General features: G+C 34.5%; 1 protein-coding gene across 1 annotated transcript in view; it reads right to left on the bottom strand.

The window, feature by feature from the left end:
* C1H1orf185 (chromosome 1 C1orf185 homolog) overlaps positions 1–17,421 on the bottom strand; it is a 35,954-nt gene that overhangs the window by 7,898 nt on the left and 10,635 nt on the right. Inside the window, exon 3 of the mRNA XM_057744742.1 lies at positions 16,615–16,750. Within this exon, the coding sequence (XP_057600725.1) occupies positions 16,615–16,750 (136 nt within the window). The remainder of the gene's footprint in view (positions 1–16,614; positions 16,751–17,421) is intronic.

The raw sequence follows: 17,421 nt of genomic DNA, 5'->3' as shown, positions 1-17,421 counted from the left end.
AGGCAAAAGAACAGATAACTTATCTGGAAGACAGAATGGTGGAAATCACTGCCATGGAACAGAATAAAGAAAAAAGAATAAGAAGAAATGAAGACAGCCTAAGAGACCTCTGGGACAATATTAAATGCACCAACTTTTGCATTATAGGGTCTCAGAAGGAAAAGAGAGAGGGAAAGAACCTGAAAAAAACATTGGAAGAGATTATAGTCAAAAAATTCCCTAACGTGGGAAAGGAAACAGCCACACAAGTCCAGGAAGCACAGAGAGTCCCAGGCAGGATAAACCCAAGGAGAAACATGCCAAGACATGTAGTAATCAAATTAACAGAAATTAAAGATAAAGAAAAATTATTAAAAGCAACAAGGGAAAAACAACAAATAACATACATGGGAACTCCCATAAGGTTAACGGCTGATTTCTCAGCAGAAACTCTGCAAGCCAGAAGGGAGTGGCATGATATATTTCAAGTGATGAAAGGGAAGAACCTACAACCAAGAATACTCTACCCAGCAAGGATCTCATTCAGATTCGATGGAGAAATCAAAAGCTTTACAGACAAGCAACAGCTAAGAGAATTCAGTACCACCAAGCCAGCCCTACAACACATGCTAAAGGAACTTCTTTAAGTGGGAAACACAAGAGAAGAAAAGGACCTACAAAGACAAACCCAAAGCAATTAAGAATATGGCAATAGGAACACACATATCGACAATTACCTTGAATGTAAATGGACTAAATGCCCCAACCAGAAGACACAGACTGGCTGAATGGATACAAAAACAAGACCCATATATATACTGTTTACAAGAGGCCCATTTCAGACCTAGAAACACAAAAAGACTGAAAATGAGGGGATAGAAAAAGATATTCCACGCAAATTGAAATCAAAAGAAAGCTGGAGTAGCAATATTCATATCAGATAAAATAGACTTTAAAATTAAGAATGTTGCAAGAGACAAGAAAGGACAGTAAATAATGATTGAGGGATCAATCCAAGAATAAGATACAATAATTATAAATGTGTATGCACCCAATATAGGAGCACCTCAGTACATAAGGAAAATGCTGACAACTATAAAAGAGGAAATCGACAGTAACACAATAATAGTGGGGGACTTTAACACCCCACTTACACCAATGGATAGATCATCCAAACAGAAAATTAATAAGGAAACACAAGCTTTTAATGACACAATAGACCAGATAGTTTTAATTGATATTTAAAGGACATTCAATCCAAAAACAACAGATTACACTTTCTTCTCAAGTGCACATGGAACATCTCCAGGATAGATCACATCTTGGGTCATAAATCAAGCCTCAGTAAATTTAAGAAAATTGAAATTTTATCAAGCATCCTTTCTGACCACAATGCTATGAGATTAGAAATCAATTATAGGGAAAAAGCTGTAAAAAGCTGTAAAAAACACAAACACATGGAGGCTAAACAATACCCTACTGAATAACTAAGCGATCACTGAAGAAATCAAAGAGGAAATCAAAAACTACCTAGAGACAAATGACAACGAAAACACGAGCCAAAACCTATGGGATGAAACAAAAGCAGTTTTAAGAGGGAAGTTTATAGCAATACAATCCTACCTCAAGAAACAAGAAAAATCCCAAATAAATAACCTAACTTTACACCTAAAGAAACTAGAGAAAGAAGAACAAACAAAACCCAAAGTTTGTAGAAGGAAAGAAATTATTAAGATCAGAGCAGAAATAAATGAAATAGAAATAAAGAAAACAATAGCAAAGATCAATAAAACTAAAAGCTGGTTCTTTGAGAAGATAAATAAAATTGATAAACCTTTAGCCAGACTCATCAAGAAAAAGAGGGAGAGGACCAAATCAATAAAATTAGAAATGAAACAGGAGAAGTTACAATGGACACCACAGAAATAAAAAGCACCATAAGAGACTACCACAAGCAACTATATGCCAACAAAATGAACAACCTGAAAGAAATGAAAAAGTTCTTAGAAAAGTATAACCTTCTAAGACTAAATCAGGAAGAAATAGAAAATATGAACAGACCAATCACAAGTAATGGAATTGAAACTGTGATTAAAAATCTCCCAACAAACAAAAGTCCAGGACAAGATGGCTTCACAGGTGAGTTCTATCAAACAGCTAGAGGAGAGCTAACACCTATCTTTCTAAAACTCTTTCAAAAAATTGCAGAGGAAGGAACATGCCCAAACTCGTTCTGTGAGGCCACCATCACCCAGAAACCGAAACCAGACAAAGATACTACAAAAAAAATCACAGGCCATATCACTGATGAATATAGAGGCAAAATCCTTAACAAAATACCAGCAAACAGAATCCAACAACACATTCAGAGGGTCATACACCATAATCAAGTTGGATTTCTCCCAGGGATACAAGGATTCTTCAATATACACAAATCAATCAATATGATACACCATATTAACAAATTAAAGAATAAAAACCATATGATTATCTCAATAGATGCAGAAAAAGCTTTTGACAAAATTCAGCATCCATTTATGATAAAAACTCTCCAGAAGGTGGGCATAGAGAGAACCTACCTCAGCATGATAAAGGCCATATACGACAAACCCACAGCAAACATCATTCTTAATGGCGAAAAACTGAAAGCATTCCCTCTAAGATCAGGAACAAGACAAGGATGTCCACTCTCACCACTACTATTCAACATAGTTTTGGAAGTCCTTGCCACAGCAATCAGAGAAGAAAAAGAAATCAAAGCAATCCAAATTGGAAAAGAAGAAGTAAAACTGTCCCTGTTCACAGATGACATGATATTATACATAGAAAATCCTAAAGATGCCACCAGAAAACTACTTGAGCTAATCAATGAATTTCATAAAGTTGCAGGATACAAAATTAACACAGAAAAATCTTTTGCATTCCTATACACTAACAATGAAAGATCGGAAAGATAAATTAAGAAAACAATCCCATTCACCACTGCAACAAAAAGAGTAAAATACCTAGGAATAAACCTACCTAAGGAGGTAAAAGACCTGTACTCAGAAAATTATAAGACACTAATAAAAGAAATCAAAGACAACACAGATGGAGAGATATACCATGTTCTTGGATTGGAAGAATCAATATTGTGAAAATGACTATACTACCCAAAGCAATCTGCAGATTCTACGCAATCCTTATCAAATTACCAATGACATTTTTTACAGAACTAGAACAAAAAATCCTAAAAATTGTATGGAGACCAAAAGACCCCGAATAGCCAAAGCAATATTGAGGGAAAAAAACGAAGCTGGAGGAATCAGACTCCCTGACTTCAGACTATACTACAAAGCTACAGTAATCAAGACAATATGGTATTGGCACAAAAACAGAAATATAGATCAATGGAACAGGATAGAAACCCCAGAGATAAACCCAAACACCTACGGTCAAGTAATCTACAACAAAGGAGGCAAGGATATACAATGGAGAAAAGGCAGCCTCTTCAATAAGTGGTGCTGGGAAACCTGGACAGCTACATATAAAAGAATGAAATTAGAACACTCCCTAACACCATACACAAAAATAAACTCAAAATGGATTACAGAATGAAATGTAAGGCCAGACACTATAAAACTCTTAGAGGAAAACATAGGAAGATATTCTTTGACATAAATCACAGCAAGATCTTTTTTGACCCTCTTCCTAGAGCAGTGGAAATAAAAACAAAAATGAACAAGTCAGACCTAATGAAACTTAAAAGCTTTTGCACAGTAAAGGAAACTATAAACAAGACAAAAAGACAACCCTAAGAATGGGAGAAAATATTTGCAAATGAATCAACAAAGGATTAATCTCCAAAATATTTAAACAGTTCATGCGGCTCAATATCAAAAAAACAAACAATCCAATCAAAAAATGGGCAGAAGACCTAAACAGGCATTTCTCCAAAGAAGACATACAGATGGTCAAGAGGCACATGAAAAGATGCTCAGCATCACTAAATATTAGGGAAGTGCAAATCAAAACTACAATGAGATATCACCTCACACTGGTTAGAAGGGACATCATCAGAAAATCTAGATGAATTGAGATCGGGTGCATTCAGGGTGGTGTGGCTGTAGACAGAAAATCTAGAAACAATAAATTCTGGAGAGGGTGTGGAGAAAAGAGAACACTCTTGCACTGTTGGTGGGAATGTGAATTGATACAGCCACTCTGGAGAACAGCATGTAGGTTCCTCAAAAAACTAAAATTGGAATTACTGTATGACCCAGCAATCCCACTACTGGGCATATACCCAGAGAAAATCATAATTCAAAAAGACACATGCACCCCAATGTTCATTGCAGCACTATTTACAATAGCCAGGTCCTGGAAGCAACCTAAATGTCCATCAATAGATGAATGGATAAAGAAGATGTGGTACATATATACAACGGAATATTATTCAGCCATAAAAAGGAATGAAATTGGGTCATTTGTAGAGACAATGGATGGACCTAGAGACTGTCATACAGAGTGAAGTAAGTCAGAAAGAGAAAAATAAATGTATATTAATGCATGTATGTGGAATCTAGAAAAATGGTACGTATCGACAAGTTTGCAAGGCAGAAACAGAGACACAGATGTAGACAACAAACATATGGACACTAAAGGGGGAAAGCTGGGAGGGTTGGAGTGGGTTGAATTGGGTTGCCATATATACATTACTAATAAGAAAAAAATATATCAAATGGTACAATTTAAATATATGCAGTTTATTGTATGTCAAAAAATAAAAATAAAAATAGAATATATAAAGAACTCTTATGATGCAACAATAAAAAGACAAATAGCCCAAAAAAGAAAAAAGGACAAAGCCTTTGAATAGATATTTCTCTAAAGAAGATATACAAATATATAATAAGCACATGAAATTATTTTCAACATCATTAGGCTTTAAGGAAATGCAAATCAAAACCATGATGAGATGCCACTTGATCCCCACTAGGATAACTATAATAAAAAAGTCAGGTTAAAAACAAGGGTTAGCAACGGTGTCACAAAATATAATCTTCATACACTGCCTCTGGGGATATAAAATGGTGCAGACACTTTGGTTAACAGTCTGGCAGTTCTTCAAAGATTAAACATAGAGTTACCATATGACACAGCATTTCCACTCCCAGGTATATACCTGAGAGAAATGAAAACATATATCCACACAAAAACTTTTATACAAATGTTCATAGCAGTGTTATTCATAACAGTTAAGAAGTGGAAACAAAATGTCTTTCAACTGATAAATGGACAAATAAAGTGTGATATATCCATACAATGGAATATTATTCAGCCATGAAAAAGAATAAAATACTGATATATGCAATAACAGATGGACCTTGAAAACATTATGCTAAATGAAAAAGCAGATACAAGAGGCCATATATTATATATTTCTATTTATAAGAAATTCCAGAACAGGCAAATTCATAGATACAGAAAGTAGATTAGTGGTTGTCTAGGCCTAGGAGGGTTGGAGGAAAATGGAGGGGCAGTGATCACTAAGGGTACAGTGTTTCTTTTTGAGGTGACAAAAATGTTCTAAACTGATTATGAAGACAGTTCTACAACTCTGTGAATATCTAAAAACTATACACATTAAAAAGGCAAACTGAATGGCATATGAACTATATCTCAATAAAGCTGTTAAACATAAAACAAAACAACTCAAAACTAACAAACTTTTATAAGAGAACTTAGAAGCAAATTCTTGTGACCTAGAGTTAGACTAAAAGTTTTTGGACATGACACTAAAAGCATGATTCAAAAAGGAAAAATGTACAGCTCAACAACAAAAAAGAAAGCAACCCAATCAAAAACTGGGCAGAAGGCCTAAACACACATTTCTCCAAAGAAGAAATACAGATGGCTAATAGGCACATGAAAAGATGCTCAACAGTGCTAATAGTAAAGAAATGCAAATCAACTACAATGAGGTACCACCTCACACCAGTCAGAATGGCTATCATTAAAAAGTCTACAAATAACAAATGCTGGAGAGGGTGTGGAGAAAATGGAACCCTCGTACACTGTTGGTGGGAATGTAAGTTGGTGCAGCCCCTGTGGAAAATAGTATGGAGGTTCCTCAGAAAACTAAAAATAGAATTACCATATGATCCAGCAATCCCACTCCTGGGCATACATCTGGATAAAACTTTGTTTCAAAAAAATACATGCACCCCTATGTTCATAGCAGTACTATTCACAATAGCCAAGACATGGAAACAACCTAAATGTCCACTGACAGATGAATGGATAAAGAAGATGTGGTACGTATATACAATGGAATACTACTCAGCCATAAAAAAGAATGAAATATGCCATTTGCAGCAACATGGATGCAACTAGAGATTATCATGCTCAGTGAAGTAAGTCAGAAAAAGAAAGACAAATACCATATGATGTCACTTATAAGTGGAATCTAAAATATGACACAAATGAACCTAACTATGAAACAGAAAAAGAATCTGGACATAGAGAACAGACTAGTGATTGCTAAGGGAGGGGGCCTGGGGGAGGGATAGAGTAGAAGGTTGAGGTTAGCAGATGTAAGCTTTCACATATAGAATGGATAAACAACAAGGTCCTACTATATAGCACAGAGAACTATAGTCAATATCCCATGATAAACCATAATGGAAAAGAATATAAAAAAGAATGTATATATACATATAACTGAATCACTTTGCTGTACAGCAGTAATTGACAAAACATTGTAAATCAACCACCCTCCAATAAAAACAAAATAAAAAGGAAAAAATGGATAAATTGGACTTCACCAAAATTAAAAACTTATGCTTTGCAAAATTCTCTGTTGAGAGGATGAAAACACAAGTCACCAAATGGGAGAAAATATTTGTAAATCACATATCCGACAAAAAGACTTGTATCCAGAATATACTCTCTAAATTAAACAGAAAGATAATCCAATTAGCAAATGCACAAGAGACTTGAAGAGACTCTTCACCAAAGAAGATATATAGATGGCAAAAAAAAATATGAAAAGCTATTCAACATGACTGCCCATTAAAGAAATGCAAATTAAAATCACTAAACACATTTAAATGGCTAAATTCTAAAATGTTGCTAAATACCAAATGGTAATGAGGATACAGAAACATGATTCTCTTATACATTACTGGTGTATATGTAATATGGTACAATCTGGAAATCAATCTGGGAATTTCTTTATAAATTAAGCATACTAGAGATAGGATTAAGGTGGCGGAGTAGGAGGACGTGCGCTCACTCCCTCTTGCAAGAGCACCAGAATTAAAACTAACTACTGAACAATCATCGACAGAAAGACACTTGAACTCACCATAAAAGACACCCCACATCCAGAGACAAAGGAGAAGCCGCAGTGAGATGGTAGGAGGGGCGCAATCGCATTAAAATCAAATCCCATAAATGCTGGGTGGGTGACTCACAAACTGGAGAACAGTTATACTGAGGAAGTCCACCCACTAAAGTGAGGGTTCTGAGCCCCACATCAGGCTTCCCAACCTGGGAGTCCAGCAACGGGAGGAGGAATCCCCAGAGAATCAGACTCTGAAAGCCAATGGGATTTGATTGCAGGACCTCCACAGGACTTGTGGAAACAGAGACTCCACTCTTGGAGGGCACACAAAAAAATGTGCTCACCAGGACCCAGGGGGAAGGAGCAGTTACCCCATAGGAGACTGAACCAGACCTACCTGCTAGTGTTGGAGGGTTGCCTGCAGAGGTAGGGGGGCAGCTGTGCCTCACCGAGGAGGCAGGGGCACTGGCAGCAGGGGTTTGGGGAAGTGCTTATTGGTGTGAGCCCTCCCAGAGTCTGCCATTAGCCCCACCAAAGAGCCTGTGGGCTCCAGCACTAGGTGGCCTCAGGCCAAACAACCAACAAGGTGTGAACACAGCCCTACCCATTGGGAGACAAGCAGATTAAAGTTTTACTGAGCTCTGCCCACCAAATCAGATTAAAGCTTTACTGAGCTCCACCCACCCAGCCCTACCCACCATCAGTCCCTCCCATCAGGAATCACACAGGAGCCTCCTAGATAGCTTCCTCCACAAGAGGGCAGACAGCAGTATCAAGCAGTATCAGCAGTATTTCGTCTTGTGGAACTGAAAACCACAGCCACAGAAAGATAGAGAAAATGAAAAAGCAGAGGACTTTGTACCAGATGAAGGGACAGGATAAAACCCCAGGAAGACAACTAAATGAAGAGGAGATAGGAACCCTTCCAGAAAAAGAATTCAGAATAATGATAGTGAAGATGATCCAGGACTTTGAAAAAAGACTGGATGCAAAGATTGAAAAGTTTACCAAAGACCTAGAAGAATTAAAGAGCAAACAAACAGAGATATGCAACACAATAATGGAAATGAAAAATACACTAGAAGGAACCAATAGCAGAATAACTGAGGCAGAAGGGCGAATAAGTGACCTGGAAGACAGAATGGTGATAATCACTGATGTGGAAAAGAATAAAGAAAAAAGAATGAAAAGAACTGAAGACAACCTAAGATACCTCTGGGACAACGTTAAACACACCAACATTCGCATTATAGGGGTCCCAGAAGGAGAAGAGAGAGAGAAAGGACCCGAGAAAATATTGGAAGAGATTATAGTTGAAAACTTCCCTAACATGGGAAAGGAAATAGCTACCCAAGCCCAGGAAGCGCAGAGAGTCCCAGGCAGGATAAATCCAAGGAGAAACACACCAAGACATATATTAGTCAAGTTGACAAAAATTAAAGACAGAGAAATGTTATTAAAAGCAACAAGGGAAAAACAACAAATAACATACATGGGAACTCCCATAAGGTTAACAGCTGATTTCTCAGCAGAAACTCTGCAAGCCAGAAGGGAGTGGCATGATATATTTCAAGTGATGAAAGGGAAGAACCTACAACCAAGAATACTCTGCCCAGCAAGGATCTCATTCAGATTCGATGGAGAAATCAAAAGCTTTACAGACAAGCAACAGCTAAGAGAATTCAGCACCACCAAACCAGCCCTACAACACATGCTAAAGGAACTTCTTTAAGTGGGAAACACAAGAGAAGAAAAGGACCTACAAAAACAACAACAAAACAATTAAGAAAATGGTAATAGGAACATACATATCGACAATTACCTTGAATGTAAATGGACTAAATGCACCAACCAGAAGACACAGACTGGCTGAGTGGATACAAAAACAAGACCCATATATATGCTGTCTACAAGAGACCCACTTCAGACCTAGGGACACATACAGACTGAAAGTGAGGGGATGGAAAAAGATATTCCATGCAAATGGAAATCAAAAGAAAGCTGGAGCAGCAATACTCATATCAGATAAAATAGACTTTAAAATAAACAATGTTACAAGAGACAAGAAAGGACATTACATAAAGATCAAGGGATCAATCCAAGAAGAGGAGATAACAATTATAAACATATATGCACCCAATATAGGAGCACCTCAATACATAAGGCAAATGCTAACAACTATGAAAGAGGAAATGTAAGGCAGAAATAGAGACACAGGTGTAGAGAACAAGCACATGGACACCAAGTGGGGAAAGCAGGGAGGGTTGGGGGGGAATGAATTGGGAGATTGGGACACCAAATTGTACACTCTAAATATATGCTGTTTATTGTCTGCTAACTGTATCTCAATAAAAGTTCTTAAAAAATAAAAAAATAAAAAAAAATAATTTTTTAAAAAATTAAGCATATTTACCACCTGATCCAGCAACTGCATTCCTAGGTATTTATTCTAGAGAAACTAAAACTAATGTTTTCAGAAAAGCCTATACACAAATGATCGTGGCATCCTTATTTTCTAATAGCTCCCAATTGGAAACAACTCAAATATTCCTCAACAGTAAATGGTTGAACAAACTGTGGTATATCCACACAATGTTACACTACTCAGCAATAAAAAAGGAAAAAACTATTGATACATGCAATGATATGGAGGAATCTAAGGGCATTATGCTAAGTGAAGAAAAGCTGAGCTCAAAAGGCCAAATGTTATATGATTCCATTTATATAACATTCCAGAAATGAGGAAATTTTAGAGATGGAGAACAGATCAGTGGTTGCCAGAGGTTAAGGAAAGGGAGGGAGGGAGTGAGTATAAAGGATAGTATGAGGGAGTTCCTTTATGGTGATGGAACAATTCTATATGTTGATTGTTGTGGTGGTTATACAAATCTATACATATGATAAAATGTCATAGAATTATGTATACAAAAACAACAAAAAGCAAGTACATGCAAAAACTGGTAAACTCTAAGTTAGGTCTATAGTCTAAATTTCCTGGTTTTGATAATGTATGCTTATAATAAAGTATAAAGTATACTTTTTATAAAGTATACTTATATAAGATGTTGTCATTGGGGGAAGTGCATAATGGGTATACAGGACATCTTTATAATTTTTGTTTTGCAACCTTTTGATCTGTAATTCAGAATAAAATAAATCAATTGTATTTATATTTACTAACAACAAATTGGGGAAAAAATTTTAAATCAATACTATTTACCATAGCACAACAATACCTATAAGTAAATCTAAAACAAATATGAAGGACTTCTATACTGAAAACTATGAACTAAAATAAAAGAACACCTCAATAAATTAAATTAATACATTTAAATTAAATGTCAATAAAAGTAGAGTAATATTATCCTCATAGATCAGAAGAATCAATATTAAGATATCCATTCTCCCTACACAGATATATAAATTCAATGCCAGTTCAGTAAAAATTCAAGCAGTCCCTTTTGAAGAACTAAACAAGCTGCTTTCAAAATTATATGGAAAAACAAAGCACCTAGAATAGCCAAAATATTCTTGAACAAAGAAGAATAAAGTTGGAGGACTTACTATTCTTGATTCTGTGACATAAAGCTACAGTAATCAAGACAGTACAGTGTTATTTAAGGACAAATAGTTCACTAAAAAGAATACAGAGTTCAATAAATAAACCAATGCATAAACAGTAGATTGATTTTCATTTGAAGCGACTAATTAGTTCAATGGGGAAAGAATGTCTTTTTAACATAATTTTCTGGAACAACTGGATATCATCATAGAAAATGATGAAACTTGACTTTTACCTCACAGACCTAAACATAAAACCCAATACTATACAGCAAAGATAAAAGAAAATATAGACTATTTTTGCAAACTTAGAAAGATAAATATTTGTTAGGATACCAATTTCTTTTAAAAGAAAAAAATCATAGATTGGTCTTTATTAACATTAAAAATTTCTGTCTACCAACTGGTACCATTATAAAAATGAAGAGACAAGCTACCGTTTGGAAAAAATCATTCACAACATATGTATCTTACAATAGACTAATTCCAAATTGTATTTAGGATTCCTACAAGTCATTAATTTAAAAAACAAACTAAAGCAAGCCACTAAATCAATTTAAAAATGAGCAAAAACTTGAACTGTCAGGTCACATACAAAAAAATGCAACTAGCCAATGAACACATGAAAAGGTGCTCAACATCTTTAGTTACCAGGAAAATGTAAATTAAAAGCACACTGAAATGCCATTACAGGCCCGTTAAAATGGCTAAAATAAAAAAATTCTAATAACACCAAATGTTGGCAAGGATATGGAGCAACTGGAGCACTCACTTATTGTTGATGGGAGTGAAATAAGTTATAACCATTTTGGAAATTTGTTTGGCAGTTTCTTATAAAAATACACATATGTCTACCCAAGTCCCACCAACTCCATGGTCAGGTATTTTTCCAAGAAAAATGAAAATATATGTTTACTAAAAGTACATAAATATTTAGAGCAGCCTTATTCATACCAGTCAAGAACTGAAAACAACTCAAATGTCCATCAATAAGAGCATACATAAACGTTATTGTATATTCATACAATGGAATACTACTTACTAATAAAAAGAACAAAGTTTTAACACATACAGTAACATGGATGAATGCCCAAAATTTGTATTAAGTGAAAGCCATATGTAAAATATATATATTATATGATTCCATTTGAATGAAACCTAGGAACAGATTAAAACTAAATTTTGTTGATATAAATCAGAAAGTGCTTACATGGGATGGTTAGAGGAACTGACTGGAAGGGGACATGAAGGAACTTTTTCAGATGATAAAAACATTCTGTATCTTATTTTCAGTGTTGTTTAAACGTATATACAATTGTCAGTATTTACTGAGTGGAACATCTAAGGTCTTGCATTCTATTGTAGGTAATTATATGTCAACAAAATATTTTAAAAATCATATAAATTTCACTTCAGTGTTATTCTTCCCCCAAATCCATGAGCCCAGTATAATAATGAGAAAAATATCAGATAAATCCAAATTGAGGAATATTTTACAAAATACATGGTCAGTACTCCTCAAAACTGTAAAGCTCAGGTAAAACAAGGAAAGACTGAGATACACAGAGCAGAAGAAATTAGAGACAAATGCAATGCAATATACTGGATTAGGTCTTGAAGGAGCAAAAGTAAATTCATGTGAAAACTGGTGAAACTCAAATAAAGTCTGGAGCTGGTTAATACTGATGTACTGAAGCTGGTTTCTTAGTTTTGACAAATGTACCATGGTAAAAAGATTTTTAACACCGGGGAAAATGGGTAAAGTACAAGATAGCTCAATACTATATTTAACCTTTGCAACTTTCCTACAAATCAAAAACTTCCAAAATACTTTACTTAAAAACCATATCATAAAAGCATAACAGAAAATTTCCTGTAATAAAAGCTAGTATAGGGTGGGAGAGAGTTGGATTGAGAGTTTGAAATTAGCAGATGCAAACTGGTATATGGATACAATGGATAAAAACAAGGTCCTACTGTATAGTTTTATGTATACGTATAGAACTATAATCAGTATCCTATGATAAACCATAATGGAAAAGAATATGAAAAGAATGTGTATATATGTATAACTGAGTCACCTTGCTATACAGCAGTAATTAACACAGAACTGTAATTCAACTATACTTCAATAAAAATAAATTAAAAAAAGCTAGTATAAGATGTGCAAGGCTTTTATAAAGGTAATTATAAAGCTTTATTAAAGATATTAAACATAACATATGTAAATACAGAGAAACATGATTTTCATGGATTAGAAAACTTAATATTCTAAAGAATCAATTTTTCCCCAATTGATCTAAAACTGCACTGCAGTTCCCCTCAAAATTCCAAAAGAATTTCAGTAAACGTTACTAGGCATGGGTAAACATGTGGGGAAAAAAGTGAAATTGGATTGCTATTTATACCAAACACAGATATCAATTCTAGATTGATTAAAGAAAGGTCTCTGTGGTCAAAACTATAAAACTCTTAGATGACAACACAGAAGAGTATCTTTATGACTCTGGAGTAGGGAAGGAAATAAATAACAAAGGAAAAGGCTAAGAAATTAGGTTACATTAAAAATTAAAGACTTTTTTGTTCATCAAAACAAACCATAAAATAGTGAAAAAAATAGAAACAGACTCACAGACATAGAAAACAAACTTATGACTACCTAAGGAGAAAAGTGGGGGAAGGAGGGGAGAGTGATAAATTAAGAGTATGAGATTAACAGATATACATCACTATATATAAAATAGGCAACAAGGATTTAGTGAATAGCACAGGGAACTATACTCAACATCTTCCAATAACTTTAATGGAAAAGAATCTAAAATATACACATATATACACACAATATATGTAAAAGCTGAATCACTTTGCTGTACACCTGAAACACAATATTGTAAATCAACTATACTTCAACTTAAAAAATAGTGAAAATAAAAGCCACAAAATGGATGAAGATATCAAAATTAACATAACTGACAAAGGATTAGGTATCCATATTAATATAATCCATTTATATTAATATAAAACTTTTAAAGTTTTATAATAAAAAGGCAAACTAATAGAAAAAGAGGTAAAAGATTTGAACAGGCGTTTTAAATAAGAGAAAATCATAGTGGCCAATGAACTTCAGAAAAGACAATTATCTCATTTTTAGCAGGAAAATATAAATTAAAACTATAGTGGGACTTCCTAGGTGGCGCAGTGGGTAAGAATCCGCCTGCCAATGCAGGGGACACGGATTCGATCCCTGCCCCAGGAAGATATCACATGCCGCGGAGCAACTAAGCCCGTGCACCACAACTATTGAGCCCCTGTGCTGCAACTACTGAAGCCCATGTGCCTAGAGCCTGTGCTCTGCAACAAGAGAGGCCACCGCAATGAGAAGCCCACGCGCCACAATGAAGAGTATCCCCCACTCACCGCAACCAGAGAAAGCCCATGTGCAGCAATGAAGATCCAACACAGCCAATTAAATAAATAAATACATAAATTTATAAAAAAAAAAAACTATAGTGAGATATCAAGAGAATGAGAAGACAAGCCACAGGCTGGGTAAAAGTGTTCGAAAAAGACATATAAGAAAAGACTGTTACTAAAAATATACAAAGACCTCTTAAAACTCAACAATAAGAAAAAAAACCCAATTAAAAAAGGAGCAAAAGATCTGAACAAAAGAAGATATACAGATGGCAAATAAACATATGAAAAGATTATCAGCATCATATATTATTAGGGAAATGAAAAATTAAAACAACAAAAAACTACTATATGCCTATTATAATGGCAAAAATCCCAAACACTGACACCACCAAGTGCTGATGAGATGTGGAGCAACAAGAACTCTGACTCATTGCTGGTAGGGATGCAAAATGGTACAACCACTTGGGCAGACAGTTTGGCAGTTTCTCACAAAACTAAACACCTCTTACCATTTGATCTAGTAATCATGCTTCTTGGTAAACACCCAAATGAGTTGAAAATATATGTCCACACAAAACCTTCACATGAATGTTTATAGCAGCTTTATTCATAATTGCCAAAACTCGAAAGCAACCAAGATGTCCTTCAGTGAGTGAGTGGGTAAATAAATTGAAGTAGATCCATACAACGAAATATTATTCAGCGGCAAAAAAAAAAAAAAAGTGCTATCAAGCCTTCAAAAGACAGAACTTTAAATGCATATTAACAAGAGAAAGAAGCCTGAAAAGGCTACATACTGTATGAATCCAACTATATGACATTCTGGAAAAGGCAAAACTATGGAAACAGCTAAACAATCACTGGTTGGAGGGAAGAATGACAGGCATGGAACAAGAAGATTTTTAGGGTAGTAAAACTATTGTGTATGTTATAATAGTGCATACATCTCTCTGTCTCTCTGTCTCTTTGTCCCTGTTTCAGTGTGTGTGTGTGTGTGTGTGTGTGTGTGTGTGTCTGTCTCTCTCTCTCTCTATATATATATATACGTCAAAATCCATAGAATGTAGAATTCAAGAGTGAATCCCAGTGTAAATAATGGACTTTGGATGATGATGTGCAGTGCAGGTTCATCAATTGTAACAAATGTACCACTCTGGTGCTAGATGTTGATAGTGAAAGAGGCTCTTTGTATGGGGGCAAGGAGAATATGAGAACTCTACACTTTCTTCTCAATGTTGTTGTGAACCTAAAACTGCTTGAAAAAATAAAGTCTACAAAGAAAAAACTACAGTGAGATACTATTACACATCCATCAGATTGTTAAAAATTTAGGAAACTAAAAATATCAGTATTTGTTGATATGGAGCAATCCTAGTAATTATGTATGCCTTAGGGGAATGTATATTGACAGAACTACTTTGGAAAATAATTTGAAATTGTCTAATAATATTAAACATGCACAAACCCCATGAGTCAGTGATTCCACTGCTAGGTACATTCCCTTTGGAAATTTCCTTAAAAAAACAACTCAAAACAACTCAAATGTCCATAACATAAAATCTGATACATTCATGCAGTGGAATACCATACAACAATAAAAAACGATGCATGGTGGATATACGCACCAACCTGGATGAGTTTCAGAAATATGATAGAAAAAGGGAAGAATATATTAGACATGGAGTCCAAAACCATATAAAAGTTAATAATACATTGTTTAGCTATATCATAGTTTTAAATTTCTACTGGTGTCTCCCTTGTTTTACTTTGTCCATACAACACTATTCTGATGCCATATAACAGAAAGTTAATTATGTGTCTACCTTTCACACTTGTACTACACTAGCACTCTGAAGGTAGGGTTTGTATCTTACTATCCTCAATAGGGAGGGCCCAGAGCTCAGAATGTAATGAAGACTTAATAAACCCTTATTAAATTGTATTTAATTTCAATTAGTTGGTTTGGTCAGCTTATTTGGCTATCTGAGTATACTCTTATCTCCAAATCTCTTTCTCCTGATAGGCTTGGCAATTTTTGCTTTTTCTTAATGCTATTTATCTCCATCCCTGTAACAATTCCATATGGGGACTACAGGTTCTCAGGCTAGAGATATAGAGAAGCAAATGTAGGAGACATTTTCATTTAGTTTTTCAGTTTCCTATAATATAAACTCTAACTAGTTTGGGTAATTTAAATTCAGCTCCTTGTTATTGTCCCTCAAATTTAAAAATAATAGTGTATAATTTAAATAATTTAAAGACAACAATGCTAATGACATGGTGTCAAAAGAAATTATTTGAAAAGATTGCTATAAAACATTACACACTACCTGTAATTGGAATCTTCCAGTATGAAAATTTCGAGAAATAAAAACACACTGAGAATGAGATTTAATCTTCGCCTTTGAAGGTCTCTGACTGCATCTCTCATCAATTGCTTTAAATTTGGAATCTTGAAAGATTTCTCTGAAAAAATTTTATAGATATTATTAGACATGAATTATAAAACAAAATTATTCTGTTTCTAACAGTTCTACATAAACATTTTAAAATCAGAATATATTACTATATATTTATTTTTAAAAGCAAAAATCAACGTATATATTTCCTTCTCATGTGTTACTGATTTCATTACAACAATTTTGTTCATAGAATGTAAATTAAGCTACTTCTTCGCAGGGTTAATATTTCCATTTTGAAGATTAACCATCAGCTTTTGTTAACCTTCTCTCTTGTGGGATAATTAATCAATTCTCATGTCAATTAGGCTTTTCATAAATTTGCCTTTAATGGTAAAGGAAATTAAATGAAATGAAACTCATTGGCCAATTTTATATTTAATAATATCTCTGGCAAAAGTAAGTAGAAGGAAACTGAATTGAAACTAATGACTTTACAAGGGAAGAGTACCTATGATCTTTATGCATGCAGCCACAAATAATTTTGAGAGAGGGTTAGAAAAAATGAAACAGCAAGTAAAACCCCAGCTAATCAGACAGCTAAGTATAAAGGAATGTAGTTTCCAATAGTAATTCTAAAATTAACAACCTAAAAAATAAAGCTGATTGCCATTTCTTCCTTCTGAGGTACCAGAAAATTTCCAAATTAATTCAAGAGATCATATTATATTACTTAAT

This window comes from Hippopotamus amphibius, chromosome 1 (assembly GCF_030028045.1).
Source record: "Hippopotamus amphibius kiboko isolate mHipAmp2 chromosome 1, mHipAmp2.hap2, whole genome shotgun sequence".
Classification (NCBI taxonomy): Eukaryota; Metazoa; Chordata; class Mammalia; order Artiodactyla; family Hippopotamidae; genus Hippopotamus; species Hippopotamus amphibius.
The sequence above is the reverse complement of the archived record's forward strand: the minus strand, read 5'-3'. Positions and strand labels throughout refer to the sequence as shown.